This window comes from Acinonyx jubatus, chromosome B3, assembly GCF_027475565.1.
Source record: "Acinonyx jubatus isolate Ajub_Pintada_27869175 chromosome B3, VMU_Ajub_asm_v1.0, whole genome shotgun sequence".
Classification (NCBI taxonomy): domain Eukaryota; kingdom Metazoa; phylum Chordata; class Mammalia; order Carnivora; family Felidae; genus Acinonyx; species Acinonyx jubatus.
In genome coordinates this window covers 753253-772025 of record NC_069386.1, presented here as the reverse complement: position 1 = coordinate 772025, position 18773 = coordinate 753253, and the positions used below count along the sequence as shown (strand labels likewise).

At 62.3% G+C, this 18773-nt stretch overlaps 2 protein-coding genes across 4 annotated transcripts in view; one reads left to right on the top strand and one right to left on the bottom strand.

Moving 5' to 3' along the window:
* Positions 1-18773, bottom strand: part of TBC1D2B (TBC1 domain family member 2B) — a 334347-nt gene that overhangs the window by 51929 nt on the left and 263645 nt on the right. The window lies entirely within an intron of this gene.
* RASGRF1 (Ras protein specific guanine nucleotide releasing factor 1) overlaps positions 1-18773 on the top strand; it is a 101311-nt gene that overhangs the window by 25053 nt on the left and 57485 nt on the right. Inside the window, exons 3-5 of the mRNA XM_053223437.1 lie at positions 5829-5976; positions 16076-16168; positions 18277-18530. Coding sequence (XP_053079412.1) covers positions 5829-5976; positions 16076-16168; positions 18277-18530 — 495 coding nt within the window. The remainder of the gene's footprint in view (positions 1-5828; positions 5977-16075; positions 16169-18276; positions 18531-18773) is intronic.

The window sequence follows — 18773 nt, the reverse complement described above, 5'->3', positions numbered from 1 at the left end:
TGGGTCCTGGAGAGGTGACAGGCTTGTGGTCTGGGGTGTGGCTCCACAGCTGACAGTCCCCTGGCAGAGCTGAGTACTATCCGAGGGCAGGGACACCCGGATTCACCCCTCCCAACAGGTGATTTTTGTGGCTCAGTAGAGAGAGGTGTGTTTCTGTGTCTGTCTGCCTATTACATGCAAGGTCCTGAAGGCAGAGACCAAAAGCGATCCAACATCCCCAAGACTCATAGAGGCCTGAGCAAGTGCTCAGCAAAGTAGATTGGAAGAAGGCAGGGATGAATGAATGGATAGAGGGTGGATGGGAGATTGGATGTTGAGTTTGTGAAAGATGAATGGGGGGTGGATGGGTGATTAGCGGATGTGTTTACAGTATGAGTGATGGTGGATCCATAGACAGCTGTGGGTGGATGGGTGGCTGGTGGGTGGATGGATGGATAGGTGGGTAGATGTAAGGATGATCGGATGGACAGACGGATGGGTGGATGGACGGTGGGTGGGTGGAGGGATGATTGGGTAGGTGGGTGGGTATATGAGTGGGTGGATGGATATGTGGATGGACGGATGGATGGAGGGATGGACGGTGGGTGGGTGGAGGATGATTGGGTAGGTGGGTGGGTATATGAGTGGGTGGATGGATATGTGGATGGACGGATGGATGGAGGGATGGACGGTGGGTGGGTGGAGGGATGATTGGGTAGGTGGGTGGGTATATGAGTGGGTGGATGGATATGTGGATGGACGGATGGATGAATGGACGGATGGTGGGTGGGTGGAGGGGTGATTGGGTAGGTGGGTGGGTATATGAGTGGGTGGATGGATATGTGGATGGACGGATGGAAGGATGGATGGTGGGTGGGTGGATGGGTGGATGAATAGGTAGGTGGGTGGGTATATGGGTGGGTGGATGGATGGGTGGTGGGTGGGTGGACGGATAGGTGGGTAGATGTAAGGATGATTGGATGGATGGATGGATGGATGGATGGACGGTGGGTGGGTGGAGGGGTGATTGGGTAGGTGGGTGGGTATATGGGTGGGTGGATGGATGGATGGTGGGTGGGTGGATGGATAGGTGGGTAGATGTAAGGATGATTGGATGGATGGATGGATGGATGGACGGACGGTGGGTGGGTGGAGGGGTGATTGGGTAGGTGGGTGGGTATATGGGTGGATGGATGGATACCAGGGCCCTTCCTTGAGCTCTGGAACAAGTGAGCTGACCAGAAACCCTTTATTATGGCCACAGCATTGGCGTTGACTTTGGGGTCAGGCCATCTCCAGCCCTGTCCTCAAGGAGTGTCCAGCAGTGGAGACCAGGTTCTCACACGTGAACTTGTAGAGTCAGGCTCCGAGTGTGGTGCTGGGCAGACAGGTGTCCCCCAGGGATGTCACGGTCCAGTCAGGAAGACATTAGACACATTCACAACTAGCTCTGGTACCTGACAGCTGCGGTAGGGACCAGGCACCACGCAAAAGAGATGTTACTTCTATTTGCAGGGGTTGGAGGAAGCTGGAAATAGGGTGACACGTGACCTGAGCTGGAGGACTAGGGTCGTATCTAATGGGTTTAACTGTGAGGACTTTGGCCCCCAGCCCCATCGCCAAGACACTGATGTAGGAGACTTCCAGAAACAGTAAAGAGACCTAGTGCGGGTGTTGGAAGGTGGACAGTCATACCCAGTCTTGAACACCCAGCCGAAGTTTTTGGCTTTTACTCTGTGAACAGTGGGAGCTATGGAAGGTGTTACACCAGGGGAGTGACATGATTAGAGCTACGGATTTGAGTGGAAATTGCCAGTGTTTGGGAGGACGGATTCACGTGGGAAGAAGCCAGACTCAGAGAGACTCAGGGGGGACGTCAGTCTCACCGACACTGACATAGAACCAAGAGCGGGGTTTCTAAGTGTTGAAGGGTTAGAGAATTCTGATTCGTTGTACATTCTGATGACCAGGATTACGCTGACTTAGTAAATCAATTAATACAGAAGTGTTTTAGAGACAGGGAGACGCTGCTGTGTGTGGAGTCCAGCTTGGAAGAAACGACAGCCTGAGGTGGCAGGTGCCGGACCAGGGTGGGGCCCCATCATTCACACACACGGGCAGGCGTGGGAAATGGCTCAACCACTTGAGAGAATTGGAAGCCCATTGCCTAAAAATTAGCAACTTAGAAATTGTCAGGCCTGTTGTCTGGCCAGCAATGCCACCTTCTGGTGCTTGTCCGGGAGGAACAGAAGTGCCCACGAGAAGTCTCGCGTGCTAATGTCCTTAGCGGCTTTGTGCATCGTGGTCCCCAGACTAGAAATAGCCGGGGTGTCCATCGGCAGACAGACATACAGACACGCCCCAGAGCATCCACGAGACGGAATGCCGCTCCGCGATGGAAAGGAAGCCACCACAAATCCGCGTAACAAAACAGATCAACGTCAAAGTCAAAGGAAACAGAGCCAGACACAAAATAGTACACACCGTGTGATTCCAGTGATGTGAGCGTCTAAATTTTTTTAATGTTTTTATTTATTTTTGAGAGACAGAGAGAGAGCTTGAGAAGGGGAGAGGCAGAAAGAGAGGGAGACACAGAATCGGAAGCAGGCTCCAGGCTCCGAGCCGTCGGCGCAGAGCCCGATGTGGGGCTCAAACTCACGAACCGTGAGATCATGACCTGAGCCAAAGTCGATGCTCAACCAACTGAGCCCCCCAGGCATCCCAAGTTACGTGAACTCCTAAAACGGGCAGAGCTAACATGTGGTGAAGGAATCTGGACAGTAGTTGGGGGTGGGGGGGGTGGCTGGGAAGGGACGTGAGGGAACTTCCTGGGTGATGGGAACGTTCCTTTATCCCAGGTCAGGCACGGACTGATCAAAACCACTCAGACCTCGCACTTAGGGTCTGCGGTCTCCATTCTATGCGTGTTAAACCTCAAATTTTAATTATGCAGTCCCTTGGGGCGCCTGGGTGGCTCAGTCGGTTAAGCGTCCGACTTCAACTCAGGTCACGATCTCACGGTCCGTGAGTTCGAGCCCCGCGTCAGGCTCTGGGCTGATGGCTGGGAGCCTGGAGCCTGCTTCCGATTCTGTGTCTCCCTCTCTCTTTGCCCCTCCCCGTTCATGCTCTGTCTCTGTTTGTCTCAAAAATAAATAAACATTTAAAAAAAATAATAATAATAATTATGCAGTCCCAAATCTCTGACCTGCCTTTTCTGTGACCAGCAGAGAAAACTCCCTTTTAAATGGTTCAAGTGATTAGGTCAGGCCCACCTGGACACCCTCCCCATCTTCCCACCAGCTGTGTCGTGTGTCGGTTAACGTGACCGAGGGAGAGGGGTAGCAGCCCATCCGATTTATGGGCCTGGGGCTTAGGACGGCTTATGCACCAGGCCCGACTTGCTTCTGTGCTGTGTAACTAGGGGGAGACTACAGACCCTGAGCCGTAGTTAGCTCCAAGTCTAATACATCGTGTGTGTGTGTGTGTGTGTGTGTGTGTAAGAGGGAGCCTGACGGCCTCCCGCAGCTATATCTGGTAGTAAGTGTTTCTGCCGGTGTTTTATTCATATTTTGTCTACGTAACAGATACATTGTACACACAAAAATAAGCGCTGGGACGTATTAACGGCATGCAGGGACACTGTGTACTCTCCTGCATATGTGACGTCCCAGCGTCGGGGGGGGGGGGCACCTCTGAGCTGTGCGCGAACAGCCGCGTGTGGAAGGTTACACCCGCGTGTGCATCACCCACACGTCGGGAGGGGAGCTGTGTGCCGCCGATGGCCGCGCGGGCACGTGCAGACCCGTGTGGTCGGGGGCTGCAGACCTCGTCTAGCTCCAGCCTCCACGCTAAGTGACTGTTGTTTGGCGCGAGTCCCGTCCCTTCTCTGGCCTCAGTTTCTTCATTTATAAAATGAGACAGTTGGTCTTTCGTGCTTCCCGAGCCCCCTTGCAGCCCCGAGTCTGGGTCCGTAAGGACGGTGCTGCACAAAGAGATACTCAGTACCTCGTCTCTGGAAGAGGTGGGGGGAGGCGGGAATAAGGGAGGAAGGGAGGCAGAAGCCGCCCAGACAGTCCTGCAGATGAGACCTCGCTTGGCCCCGAAGCGGAATAACTCTTTGGATCGTGTCTCCCTGGAATGAAGAGGCCCCTCCGAGCTCCCGGCCCAGTTCCCCTTGCGAGTAAAGTCGACTGAGCCTCTTGGGAAGTGGGAGAAACATTAAAACCGAATATTCTGGCTAACGTTCATGCTTGGAATGGAGGCACAGAATCATTGGAATCAAATAGTTCTGCAAACCAGAGACGCCCCTCACAGAGCGTTTACCTTTAGACGGGGCGGGCCGGCGAGGGCGCAGCTGTGCTTTCTGGATCAGGGTGTCCCCCAGGCCCGCTGCCCCCTGCCCCCTGCCCCCCCACACCCTCCCGCCTTCGGGCTCAGCTGAGGGAGCCTCCTCGGACACCGTCAGGGGACCAGGTGTGCCCCACCACCCCCGACACAGCCCGTTTTGCAGAGCTGTTCCCCACCCACGGCCTCTTGGGGTCCTCCTGTCTCTCGGGGCTTGTGGGGAAGCTGTCATTGTCCCATTTCGGTCTCAGAGCACCTGTGTGTGGCTCCTGAGTCGGTGACAGCAGCCAGCACCCACCCCGCCGAACAGCCACACCCAGGGCAGCCGGAAAGTCACATCAGAAGATGCCAGATGGAAAGGCGTCCCCTCGATTGGGCAAGTGGGAGCCAGCTGGTGACCCCCGAGAGGGACCCAGGTCCTGTGGGCGCTGGTGGCCGACCCAGGCCAGCCTAGGCTTGGAGCGAGGGCAGGAGAGACCGCGGGGACCATGGGGGAGGGCAGGCCACTCTTTCCACAAGCCTGCAGAGGTAGGAGGGGGCTTGGTCTGTGCTCCGTGTGGAGGACAAAGCCCATGGAACAAGGGGCCGCTGCTACTACAGAGGGAAAGGCAGGGTCTGGGGCACGGACACTTGGGGGTCCAGATGGGACTTGGGCTTGGGCAGGGATGCCAGGGGAGGGAGGAGCTGGGGACCCAGCACAGGAAGCAGGGAGGGGAAGATGGGGATGGGGCTTGGGAGGGGACCCGAGACCCCAGACCTTCCCTCGGAGTCGACGTCTGGCTTTCCAGTTCCCTGCCCTTCTGCCCTGTGAGGCTGCACCCCTTTCCTGGAATGGGGTTTCTCCCCAGCTCTGACACCTGTAGATGGCCGTGATTGTGCTGTGGGGAGTCAGGGAGAGCTGGCCCAGACGCAGGTGACCTGGCCCATGACCTTGGGTGTTCCAGGCTCCCCACTGCCCCTCCTGCCCCCAGTTGTGATGCTCCGCAAATGTGAGGTGACGCCTGTTAATCTGCACAAATGCTGGGCTGTCTCTTCCGCCCCCTGCTTATCCTTTGGGGGGCCTTCTGACCTGTCCCCACTAACTTTCCGGCTTTGTTGCCAATCACCCCCACACAAGCCTCCCAGCCAAGGCTGCCCTCGGATGGGCGTGTGCCCGGAGCACCGGGTTCATCATCAGAGGCCTGGGCTGCGGGGACATAGTCCGGGTTGGAGACGGCATTTCAGCTGGGCCCGGGGCTAGCCTAGGAAAGAGGACGGGGCTAGCACAGGGAGGGCAGGGGAGGTGGATTCCAGACAGGAGGTCTGCCCCGTGCAAAGGCCTAGAGCTCCTGGCGGGGGAGCGGGACCCGTCAGACCCAGAGGTTGGAGTGAGAGACGGGGGCTGGGGAGGAGGCGGCCAGGCCGGGGCCCCGGGCACTGTGTCCAGAGTGTGGGGGGGAGGCCCCCCCCGGGGCTGGATCTCTAGGGGTGCTGGGGGCTAACCTGCGGCGTCCATCTGTCCGTAGCTACCGGACCCTGGCCACAGAGCACGAAGCGCTGATGCAGAAGTACCTGCACCTGCTGCAGATTGTGGAGACGGAGAAGACGGTGGCCACGCAGCTGCGGCGGCAGATCGAGGATGGGGAGGTTGAGATCGAGCGGCTGAAGGCAGAGGTGACCGCTGGCTGGGCGCAGAGGGGGCCGGCGGGGGTCCGGGCACCAGACCGGCACCTCAGAGCACCCCGGGCTCCTGCAGGTGGGGCGGGGAGGGGGGCGGCGGGCCGGCCTCCAGATGTAGACGCAGCAATGCAGGCGGTGCGGGAGGGGCGCGTGGCCAGATCGGGGTTCGGATCCCACCTCTGCCACTGAAGACAGGCAACTGGAGCAGGCGCCCTAGGCTCTGTGCCTCAGTGTCTTCATCTGTAAGGTGGGCTTTTCGCCAGCACCCGGTGAGGTTGTGCGGGTGGTGCGAGGTCACGAGTGCGTTGGGGGTGCTATGCCGAGGACCACGCCGAACACTCGGCGGGGGCGCGGGCCCGGTCATCGGAGCGTGCGCTCCCGTGTCGGCACCACAGCAGCCCCTTCCCCTGCCCGTTGCGGGGAGCATTCTCACGGGGTCGTCGGGCAGCCGTCTGGAGGCTGCGCTGCTGCTGGACTGAGCCCACTAGGCTTTGATCCCGAGTGTCGTCTGCGAAGCAGTTTCTCGTCAGAAACGCGGAACCGGGGCCTCCAGCATCGGAACCTGCACTCCCACAGCCTCCCAAGCAAGCCCCTCTTGTGTGAAAGCGTGGGAGACGCTCTCGGCCTTTAGACACCCTGCCAGCCGTCTGCCCACCCCAGAAGGATCTGATCCCTCACCCCACAGCACACTTGGAACCATCTGGCCCCGTCGCACAAGAGCCGCGGACTCGGAGCGGAGGAGGGGACGTGAACGCACAGACTCTTGCAGCCAGAATCCGCTACATAATTTCCAGGGCCCAGTGCAAAGGAAATAAGCAAGGCCGTGGCTAGGGCTGGGGGAGTCCGCCCCCGTCCCACGGCCCACCACCCCAACCCAGGTGACCCCCAGCTTCAGCCTCCACCTCCCCCAGCCTCTGCACCGTGATGCACTATGTTCCCAGATTAAGGGGTCACCCACCTGGTGCACTGGCTGCTGTCTCCCTGAGACACCATGGGCCACGCCCTCTGCACCTGCACCCAGGCCCCTGCAGGTGGCACAGGGTCTCCAGTCTCCCCTGCTCCTGCCACCCATTGCCTCCAGGGCACAGGGTAGCCATGGTCATGGGTCCCAGGGTGCCAGGCTGTGGGGAGGGGGCAGCTGAGAACCCGTCCCGGGGAGGCAGGAACACACGTGAGCCGAGGCCCCAAGCACCTGGGATGTGCTGCACTGTCCCATCTGATGTCACCATAAAGCACAGATTCCAGAAGGAAATTACTAAGAATTTCAAGATGGCAGCGGCACGGGTCCCACCGTGTGCCCGCGAAGCCAGCTCTGCCTGGGAAGTTCACAGACTGAAGGTCACCACTTCCGCCTTGGTGCTCGGCGGCCAAGCTGTCCGGTGCCCTTGAAAGTTGAAATTCAACGAAGTTTCAGGTTCAGTATTCCTCTTCCCATCCTGCACCAGGCACCTGCAGAGGCGCCTTCTCAGTCCCTCCGTGACCAGCCACTCAAGGAACCAGGTGCAGAGAGAAGTCACGTGCCTGAGCTCACATAGCTGGGACCAGGGCCCAGGGCCACCTGTCCACTTGCCAGTGTGTCCACCCTGCCCGGAGCCCCTTCCCACATGGCTCTGGGATAGGAGCTGGTCCTGTGTCTCAGCACCTGGTTCGATCTGGGATCGGCTGCACCCTGGAGGCCACTCCCGGGAGCTCCCCAGCCTGGCACACATCCCCGAATTGGGGCTCCACCCTGTGAGGAACCAGAGGCCTGGCCCCAGTCCAATGTCACTAGATTCACAAGCAGGGGTGTCCAGGTGCCACTCACTCACTCACTGAAATGTGCCTGCAGCCACCTGACCACAGCTGTGGCCTCTGCTCTTCCCCCAGGCCCCCTTTCCGGTCAACCAGGACTCTGGCACCTCTTGGCCACGGCACATGCTGGTGCTCCTGTTGGAATGGCCCTGTCATCCCACTTGCCCTGCCTCATGGAACCCTACCCAGTCCAGCACCCCTCCCAGGGAACACCCCCAGTCCAGCACCCCCTCCCAGGGAACACCCCCTAGTCCAGCACCCCCTCCCAGGGAACTCCCCCAGTCCAGCACCCCCTTCCAGTGAACCCCCCAGTCCAGCACCCCTCCCAGGGAACACACCCAGTCCAGCACCCCCTCCCAGGGAACACCCCCAGTCCAGCACCGCCTCCCAGGGATCACTCCCAGTCCAGCACCCCCTCCCAGGGAACACCCCCAGTCCAGCACCCCCTTCAAGGGAACCCCCCAGTCCAGCACTCCCTCCCAGGGAACCCCACAGTCCAGCACCCCCTCCCAGGAACCCCACAGTCCAGCACCCCCACCCCGGGGAACACCCCCAGTCCAGCATCCCCTCCAGGGACCCCCCCAGTCCAGCATTCCTTCCCAGGGAACAACCCCAGTCAAGCACCCCCTCCCAGGGAACACCCCCAGTCCAGCATACCCTCCCAGGGAACCCCCCAGTCCAACACCCCCTTCTAGGGAACCCCCCCAGTCCAGCATACCCTCCCAGGGAACACCCCCAGTCCAGCATCCCCTCCCAGGGACCACTCCAAGTCCAGCATCCCCTCCCAGGGAACCCCACAGTCCAGCACCCCCTCCCAGGAACCCCACAGTCCAGCACCCCCACCCCGGGGAACACCCCCAGTCCAGCATCCCCTCCAGGGACCCCCCCGGTCCAGCATTCCTTCCCAGGGAACAACCCCAGTCCAGCACCCCCTCCCAGGGAACACCCCCAGTCCAGCATACCCTCCCAGGGAACCCCCCAGTCCAACACCCCCTTCTAGGGAACCCCCCCAGTCCAGCATACCCTCCCAGGGAACACCCCCAGTCCAGCATCCCCTCCCAGGGACCACTCCAAGTCCAGCATCCCCTCCCAGGGAACCCCACAGTCCAGCACCCCCTCCCAGGAACCCCACAGTCCAGCACCCCCTCCCAGGAACCCCACAGTCCAGCACCCCCTCCCAGGGAACACCCCCAGTCCAGCACCCCCTCCCAGGGAACACCCCCAGTCCAGCACCCCCTCCCAGGGAACACCCCCAGTCCAGCACCCTCTCCCAGGGAACACCCCCAGTCCAGCACCCCCTCCCAGGGAACACCCCCAGTCCAGCATACCCTCCCAGGGAACCCCCCAGTCCAACACCCCCTTCTAGGGAACCCCCCCAGTCCAGCATACCCTCCCAGGGAACACCCCCAGTCCAGCATCCCCTCCCAGGGACCACTCCCAGTCCAGCACCCCCTCCCAGGGAACCCCACAGTCCAGCACCCCCTCCCAGGAACCCCACAGTCCAGCAACCCCCGGGGTCACCCCCAGTCCAGCACCCCCTCCCAGGGAACACCCCCAGTCCAGCACCCCCTCCCAGGGAACACCCCCAGTCCAGCACCCCCTCCCAGGGAACACCCCCAGTCCAGCACCCCCTTCTAGGGAACACCCCCAGTCCAGCATCCCCTCCCAGGGACCACTCCCAGTCCAGCACCCCCTCCCAGGGAACCCCACAGTCCAGCACCCCCTCCCAGGGAACACCCCCAGTCCAGCACCCTCTCCCAGGGAACACCCCCAGTCCAGCACCCCCTCCAGGGACCCCCCCGGTCCAGCATTCCTTCCCAGGGAACAACCCCAGTCCAGCACCCCCTCCCAGGGAACACCCCCAGTCCAGCATACCCTCCCAGGGAACCCCCCAGTCCAACACCCCCTTCTAGGGAACCCCCCCAGTCCAGCATACCCTCCCAGGGAACACCCCCAGTCCAGCATCCCCTCCCAGGGACCACTCCAAGTCCAGCATCCCCTCCCAGGGAACCCCACAGTCCAGCACCCCCTCCCAGGAACCCCACAGTCCAGCACCCCCTCCCAGGAACCCCACAGTCCAGCACCCCCTCCCAGGGAACACCCCCAGTCCAGCACCCCCTCCCAGGGAACACCCCCAGTCCAGCACCCCCTCCCAGGGAACACCCCCAGTCCAGCACCCTCTCCCAGGGAACACCCCCAGTCCAGCACCCCCTCCCAGGGAACACCCCCAGTCCAGCATACCCTCCCAGGGAACCCCCCAGTCCAACACCCCCTTCTAGGGAACCCCCCCAGTCCAGCATACCCTCCCAGGGAACACCCCCAGTCCAGCATCCCCTCCCAGGGACCACTCCCAGTCCAGCACCCCCTCCCAGGGAACCCCACAGTCCAGCACCCCCTCCCAGGAACCCCACAGTCCAGCAACCCCCGGGGTCACCCCCAGTCCAGCACCCCCTCCCAGGGAACACCCCCAGTCCAGCACCCCCTCCCAGGGAACACCCCCAGTCCAGCACCCCCTCCCAGGGAACACCTCCAGTCCAGCACCCCCTCCAGGGACCCCCCCCAGTCCAGCATTCCCTCCTAGGGAACACCCTCAGTCCAGCACCCCCTCCAGGGACCCCCCAGTCCAGCACTCCCTCCTAGGGAACACCCCCAGTCCAGCACCCTCTCCCAGGGAACACCCCCAGTCCAGCACCCCCTCCCAGGAAACCCCCCCAGTCCAGCATTCCCTCCCAGGGAACCCCACAGTCCAGCACCCCCTCCCAGGAACCCCACAGTCCAGCACCCCCACCCCGGGGAACACCCCCAGTCCAGCATCCCCTCCAGGGACCCCCCCAGTCCAGCATTCCTTCCCAGGGAACAACCCCAGTCCAGCACCCCCTCCCAGGGAACACCCCCAGTCCAGCATACCCTCCCAGGGAACCCCCCAGTCCAACACCCCCTTCTAGGGAACACCCCCAGTCCAGCATCCCCTCCCAGGGACCACTCCCAGTCCAGCACCCCCTCCCAGGGAACCCCACAGTCCAGCACCCCCTCCCAGGGAACACCCCCAGTCCAGCACCCTCTCCCAGGGAACACCCCCAGTCCAGCACCCCCTCCAGGGACCCCCCCAGTCCAGCATTCCCTCCTAGGGAACACCCCCAGTCCAGCACCCCCTCCAGGGACCCCCCAGTCCAGCATTCCCTCCTAGGGAACACCCCCAGTCCAGCACCCTCTCCCAGGGATGCCCCCCAGCCCAGCACCCCCTCCCAGGGAACCCCCCCCAGTCCAGCATTCCCTCCCAGGGAACCCCCCAGTCCAGCATACCCTCCCAGGGACCACCCCCAGTCCAGCACCCCCTCCCAGGGACCACCCCCAGTCCAGCACCTCCTCCCAGGAACCACCCCCAGTCCAGCACCTCCTCCCAGGGACCCCCTGGCTCACCACCCCTGCTCCCCGACATCCCCACACCCAACCTACTGGAGACTTATAGGGCCAGGCTGTCTTTTGTCACTCTCCCTCACACCTGGCACATAGTAGGTGCTCAGCGAAAAAATGTGCGTCACACTCTGCTGGGCCCTGGAGGTATGGAAGTGTCCACCCCTGAGGTCTAACTGTGGTACCATGAAATCGGCATTGTGATAGAGCTTGCGGTGTGAACCAGGCAGAAAGTGAGTTATTTTACATCTAGAGAGAGTATGGGTCCATGTTTCATATGGTGTTAGAAGGATTTGCACACCAGAGAAGGCGAGGGTGCAAAGGGCGGGGTCCCCTCTGTGGCTGGGGAGCAGCAAGCAGGTCAGTTGTGTGTGTGTGTGTGTGTGTGTGTGTGTGTGTGTATGTGTGTGTCAGAGGCAGCAGAGGCCCCACATGGTGCAAATTTGGAGCAGAGCTTCCTTTGCCCCCTAGTTTTCTGGGGCAGAACATTCTTCTGAAGGGACTTTGAAAGAAAGGCCGTCCTGGTAAAGCTCTCAGGCTGTGGTCTCTCTGTGTCTCACGCACACATCCTGCAGGCCAGGGGGATGCAGCCTGTTTGCAGGAAGTAGGCCGTGAGGGAGGCCAGAAGCACCGAGAAGCCGAGCGAGTGATGAGTGACCCCCCGGGGAGGAAGACAGGCCTCGGAACCTGAGAGCTGGAGGGATCTGAAGACGCTGAGCCCACAGAAGAGGAAGGGACTTAGCCAAGGTGGCTCCAAGGTCACCCGAGTGATGGAGTCCCGGCTTGGACTTGGCTCTTCCTGGTTCCGGACCCCTGGCCTCGTCTGCCAGAAACTTCCTCCTCCTGAGGAGCCGGGCCTGCAGGAAGGGTGTACGTTCACCCACCATGGTGTCGCCGGCATGGCCCCAAGCCTCCACGGTCCCCCTGACCTCCCACGGCCAAACAAACCCCGGCGCCCTGTCTCGCACGTCCCGAGGGCCTGCAGGGCCTCGCCTTCTCCTGGCCACCTCTTCGTTCCAGCCGGTTCCCCTGTCCACAGCAGCGGCCCAAAGGCAGCCCTCGGTGGCCACCACGCACCCCTGTCAGGGTGGCTCAAGTACCTCGGCGGCCACAACCCCTCATCGCGGGGGCTCAAGCAGCGAGCGCTGCTCCTTCACGCACCCAGGGTCCAGGGTGGGCCCTGCTCCTGCGCTCTCACCAGAGTCGGGGCCACGGCCCACGGGCCCCGGGCTCACGCGTGGGAAGGGGAACACCTCACACTTCCGGGGACAGAGGCGCATCACAGGACCACGCCCACCGTCGGGTGGCAGAGGACCGAGAAGCCCAGTCCTGCGCCGTCGAGCAGGAGACCCAGAGTCTAACGACTGCCCGACTGCTTCCCCCTTCAGTCCCCAAACCCCGATGCAGCTGGTGTGCAAAATACGGAACAGACTGTGCAAAAGGTTGGACACAGCGGCGGGGCGGGGGGGGGGGGGGGGGGCTTCCACGGCCATCGAAAACCGCTCCCAAACAGGTAGAAGACACGGCTGCCCTCACAACCTCTGCCCTTCCGGTCACGGGGGTCTCTCACCCACCTCTCCCCTGCAGCTACCAAGCCCGTCGCCCGCCCCATGGCGCGTGTGCACTCCCCCCTCCAGCCCCGCAGCCGTGTTTCCCTGCAGATCAGGCCCAGACAGAGCTCTGCACCGTGCTGTGTACCTCTGCTGGGTCTCTGGGCTCCCCGGAGCACCTGTCAGGCCACAGAGCTCTGAGGACCTTCTACGACAGAGGGGCATCTCTGGGATGCTCAGCTTGGCTCCGTTTCCTTGCTTCGGTAGCTGTCTTCCTTCCATTTATGGTTGGAAGTGAATTTGGAGTGCTAACGTAGGGCCTACAGGGCAGGGTAGGAGTTTGGAGGCTGTCGCCATATTTTACTAGCCTGGAGCACTCAGTTATGGGCCCGGAGCACTCAGGATCCTGGAGTCTGACTCTGGAAGAAACCGCTGAGATCTTTGGTTCAGGGATTCGTTCGGAACCAGTCTTGCAAACAGACTTTGAGGTGGACCCCCACCACGTGAGACGGGTCGGCAAGGACACCGCTCTGGGGGAGCAGGACAGTGCCGTGTGACCCCTCCCCGCACAGGGCCCACCTCCCTGCCTGCAGGCTCGCTCCTCGCCTCTCCTGCTGACCCGTGCCCTTGTTCACACCGCCCCCTCTGCTGGACGGGCTCCGTCCCATCGCCCTCCTGTCAGACTTCGATTTGTCCTTCAAAACCTCTTTTGGATGGCCCCTTGCTATTTCCCTGGTGAGACCCCCCCACCCCCACTGCAGGAGCTGCACGCCTCCATTCTCACCTTGTCTTATCGGACAGTGAGTGACCTCTGGGGGCGTCTGACCCCCTTGTTAGGCTGGGAGCCCCCAGGGGGATCTGACTCATCCACTTCCAGCTGTGTCTCACCAGAGCCCAGCACAGAGACGTCCCCAGGACGTGCTGATGGGCTTGGCCCGGGAGGACCAAGATGGACGCCTGTGTGGCTTAGAAGAGGCCAGAGGGAGTCGAGAGGGGAAGAGAGCTGGGCTGTGCGGCAGCTGTTTGAAAAGCAAGAAATACAGAAATCGTTAGCAAAACCTTGGCTGTTTAGCAAAAAGCAACACCGTGGGCTCATTCCGCTGTCAGTTGCCGCGCTAAGTGCATTCTGCACCAAAGACCCCATCTTGGGGGCGCGGTGGGGCGGGCGCCGATGCTCAGGGCCCCAGAGTGTGTGGCAAGCGAGGGATTGCCCCCGATGGGCCGAGCAAGCCAGGCCGCAGGGTCGCAAGTGGGCAGGGTGAGTGAGACGCCCTGGGAGCGTGAGCCCGGCCGGGCCGGAGCGGGGTGCGAGCCAGCGGGTTGGGGTAGGAGCCAAGGTGCCAGCTCTCTGTGGCCATTGCTGACGAGGGTCAGCCGAGCAGGCCCTGGGTGCCCACCAAGCCATCCCCAGAGGGACCTGCCCGGTGGGGAGAAAAGCTGCCTGTGTGGGCCCACTGGGGCCGCCAGCTCCTGGCAGGGAGAAGCCACTGCCCAAGACCCCTGCGGGGTCCCTGGGCTCGCGGTTCCCCAGAGTCCACCCCCCAGGGCTTTCCAGTGCCCCTGTGAGCGACACAGCGCCTGACCTAATTGTGTCCGTTTTTCGCCCTGGCCCCTGCCGAGGAGTCGTCCTGGAAAGCGTCTCTCCGAGAAGAGCACCATCAGTTTTAAGAACAGGCTACTTACACGCGTGCGTGCACACACACAGACGTACGTCACCGCTGTACAGAGAAAAGGGTACCGTGTGCAGACGGCCTCTGGGAAGCGAGAATGTCGGGCCAGAGGTGGGGGTGTTGACCGGGCATCCCCACGTTTCTGAGCTAAGAGCCTGTGTGTGCGTGCGCCCTCAGCCCTCCGGCGTATGGATCAAAGAGTCGGCCTCTGCCAACGTGCAGATGTTTGCAGAGAGCTGAAAACAAGCCGGGAGGGGTGGGGGGAGGGGGAACGAGAGGAAGGAGGGTCCGCGCCGGCCGGAATGCTCCTCGGATATTTTCAGCCACTCCGCAAGCAGAGGCTGGGGTAATTTTAGCAACCGGGGCGTGGAGAGGGGGTGACTGCTCCGTTTTGCTCCAAAAGTGCTCAGTTGTGAGAGCCCATTCATCCCAAGGCGCGGCTTGCGGCCTCGACGGGACAGAGCCACACGCCCTGCAGAGGGTGCTGTGGCCCGGAGCGTTTGTAGGTTCCCCTGCGCGGCTGCCCTGCGTTCCTGTGCCTGCGGTTTGTTTGGTGGCTGCCGGTCCGATTCCCTCGTGTGGACGTAGCCCGCAGGCGTGTGCTGAGCGCCGGGAGCACTCTGATGAGAGTGGCAGGCAGAGACGGGGGATGCCAGCTCTTGAACGGGAGTCCACAGCCCCCGTGAAAGGCGCCCCGGAGTGGCGGGAAGGAGGCTGGGTCCCCGAGGCACCCCCTGTCCCGGGCCCCGCCCCTCGGTTCTGTTCTTGCAGCTCTGCTGACATCGGCCGGCCGGATGGAGGTGCTGACGCACGATCCCCAAATCGGCCGGATGGAGGCTTTTAGGGCAGCTCAGACGTTCCTTCCGCGGGGCTGTCCTGTGTTTCCAGGCCGGCAGTTTCCACAGAGGCTCCCGGTCAGAGAAGTGCTTCAGGGCTGCCCAGGGGAGGGGACAGCCAGCGGCTTTGCCTCCGCCACCTGCTTTTCTCTGACGGCAGCAGGGTTTTGTCGGAAAAACTAAGGGGACCACCCAAGCGTCCGCTTACGCGTGAGTGCATCGCCAAGTGCGGTGTGCAGACAGCACGGAACCCTATCCAGCCTTAAAGAGGAAGGAGAAGGAGAAGGAAGGGGTCTGCTGACCCCTGCTGCAGCGTGGACGAACCCTGACGACGTCGCGGCAGGGGGACTAAGCCAGACACAAAAGTTCTGTAGGGTTCCACTTCCACTCGTGACAGGAGGTCCCTAGAGGAGTCAAGTTCACGGAAGACAGGACCTAGACGGTGGGGCCAGAGGAGAGGGAAACATGGTTTAATAGGGTCAGAGTTTCAGTGTGGGAAGGTGGAAAGTCCTGGAGATGGGCGGTGGGGACGGCGGCACACTGTGCTTCATGCCAGTGACCTCTGCACCTGAAACTGGTTTAAATAGTTGTTCTATGCTGTTTTTGCCACAACAAAAATTCAGAAATAAAGGGGCTGGTGGGGAGGAGAATCACAGATTGAGGCCAAAGCTGCCACATTGCACTGGGGTACCCGCCGTCCGGAGAGCGCGGGGGCCTCTCACCAGGAGCTGGGGCCTGGGTGTGCAGGTGGGCAGCCTCACACAGAGCAGGGGACAGGAGCCCTTGGTGGGGCGGGGGCCCCCACTCACCACCGCGCCCTCGTCTCTTACAGATCGCGACTCTGCTCAGGGACAATGAGCGCATCCAGTCCACCCAGACTGTCACCCCCAACGATGAGGACAGTGACATCAAGAAGATTAAGAAGGTGTGTACTGTCTTCTTTTGAGAGCTTCCTGGCCCTGCCCGGGGTGGGCAGTGTCACCGACTGTCTTTCCACCCCCAGGGCCGGCCACCCCCTCCTCGGCCCCGGCCTTGGACTGGATGCACTCTATTTATAGGTGGGGAGGGCAGGTTCCAGAGCGGAGGGAGTGGGTGGGGGGCCGGGACGGGAACCCAGGCCGAGAGGCTGTTGGCCAGGAGCTTCTCCCACAACACGGGACAGCCTCCTAAGGCCACAGTCCCCTCCCCATGCAGAGCCTTCTCCTCATGGCTTTGGTCCCCAGCACACCCCAGATTGGAAGTCCACGGGGCCCCAAAGCTGACCCTGCTGCTGTGATCTGTGGGAGCCCAGATGGCATGGGGACCCGCCCTGTGGCTCTGGGTACTGACCCAGCAGCCTGGGGCAGCCATGGGAGCAGGTGCAGGGGGCAGGGTGCCAACCAACAGCCTGGGGCAGCAGTGGGGGCAGGTGCAGGGGGAAGTGTGTGTGTTTGGGGTCTTCAACCCACACGGCGTGGGGTTCTTTTGTCTTTTTAGTTTGTTGCCAGTGCTTTAGAAGCTAAACGATCTGGATTTTGTGTCTCAAAAATAGAAGTAGCCAACATTCATTAAGCATTTTCTATGCGTCAGACCCTTCACGCAGAGCCCTCTAGGGTTTTGCCATCATCCGCATTTCACATGGGGGGCAGCTGAGGCGCAGAGAGGCAAAGCCACCTGCCCAAGTCACACAGCTGCTTGCGGGTGACGTTGAAACCCCAGCCTCCAAGCTCCAGAGCCACCTCCTCTGTCCCCGGGACACACTGCTGCCCTCACAAGCCCCATTAGTCCCCACCAGCTGGCCTCCTGCGTCGTCGGCGGGACCTGCCAGGCCCCCTCAGGCACTGGGCTTTGCCACCAGGTCTGAGCCGAGCCCCACCAGGCAGGGCTCCCCTTTGCTGGGGCTCCCCTGGGCTTCTCTGCCCGTTTGGAGAAGCATTCTGGGTGGAACATCTCTCTGTGCCTGCTGAAATCCCCCTCCCTCCCTCTATCTCCACCCTCCTGGAGCCTCAGGCGGGCCCCTCCATTGTGGAGAGAGCCTCCGAGTCTAGACGGGGGCGGTCCAGACTCAGGGCCGGCCGCCTCTCCAGGGCAGACGCCCCCCAGCCACACATCCACATCCTGACTGTCCGCACACCTTTCCACTGAGGTTCTGATGAGCACCTGTGCCCGGCCCCCAGCAGGCGGTCCCCAGGTCCCCAACCCTGCGGCAGGAGCCGGGTGGTGCCTGGCCTGGAGGCAGGTGCGTTGGAAAACAGTGGTCTCCGTGGCCATGAGTCAAGGTCCTCTCCCAAGCTCTTGCCAAAGCGGCTGCGCCCAGTGGCCCAACTACACGCCCGCCAAGTATCTGTGCCAATCTCACTGCAGAGGCCAGAGGAGGGCTCCAGGCAGGCCCTGCTGAGGCCCCAAGCACCAGATTAACCAATCTGCCACATTCTGTTCAATTTGCCAATCGCCCTCTATCCCGATGAGCGTTAATTGAGGCTTCTAGGCTTCCAGGCCAGTTGTTGGACAAGGTGAGGAATGAGGGAGGCCCAGCACGGCCTGGCAGGCGTCTACCCCCAGCCCCTCCCGTGACAGAGACTCAGGGCCACACGTCCCCCACCTCTGAGGCGAGCTGGGGGTCTAGGGAACATGCAGAGGTCGGGGCGGGGCCTGGCACCTACATTTCCAGCAAAGCTGGTGGGGCAACACGTGGAGTCCAGGCGCCCCCTCCTTAGCCCCTTCACGCGGATGGGAAAGCGGCTTATGGGACCCGGTGACTCGCCCAGGGTCTCGCGGGCAGGCCAGGCCCTGGTCCCAGCTTACCTCCCTGCACACTCCACTTCGGAGGAGGCAGCGAGACGAGGCACCGACCCTGCCTCGCCCCCCGATGGAGCCCCCCTGCCCTGGGGCCCTCGCGGTCGAGCCCCCCCCCCGACGGACCCCAACACCGCCCCCCCCCCGACCCTCGCGGAAGAGCCTCCCCCCACGCCGGGTCCCTGGCGGCAAAGCCCCCCCAACCCCCCCACCGGGGCCCTCGCGGCTGACCGCCCCCCCACCCCCGCCGCCCCCCAGGTCCAGAGCTTCCTGCGTGGCTGGCTGTGCAGGCGCAAGTGGAAGACCATCATCCAGGACTACATCCGCTCGCCGCACGCCGACAGCATGCGAAAGCGGAACCAGGTGGTGTTCAGCATGCTGGAGGCCGAGGCCGAGTACGTTCAGCAGCTGCACATCCTGGTCAACAACTTCCTGCGGCCGCTGCGCATGGCCGCCAGCTCCAAGAAGCCGCCCATCACGCACGACGACGTCAGCAGCATCTTCCTGAACAGGTGAGGCGGCCCCGGAGGCGGAGGGCCCCTGAGCCACCGTCAGCCCGTCACCGTCACCGGGGGCGGAAGTCGCCCCGAAAAGCGTGGGCGCGGGGCGCGGGCGGGCGGAGGCACGCCGCCGGGACGTCGCGTCCGGAGACGCCTCTGATCGACAGAGCCTGGGGGCGGGGTGCTGTCGGCATCGAGCGGGCACCTGCCGCGGCGCCGGACGCCTCCCCACGGCGCCCGCCGGGCCCTCGGCTA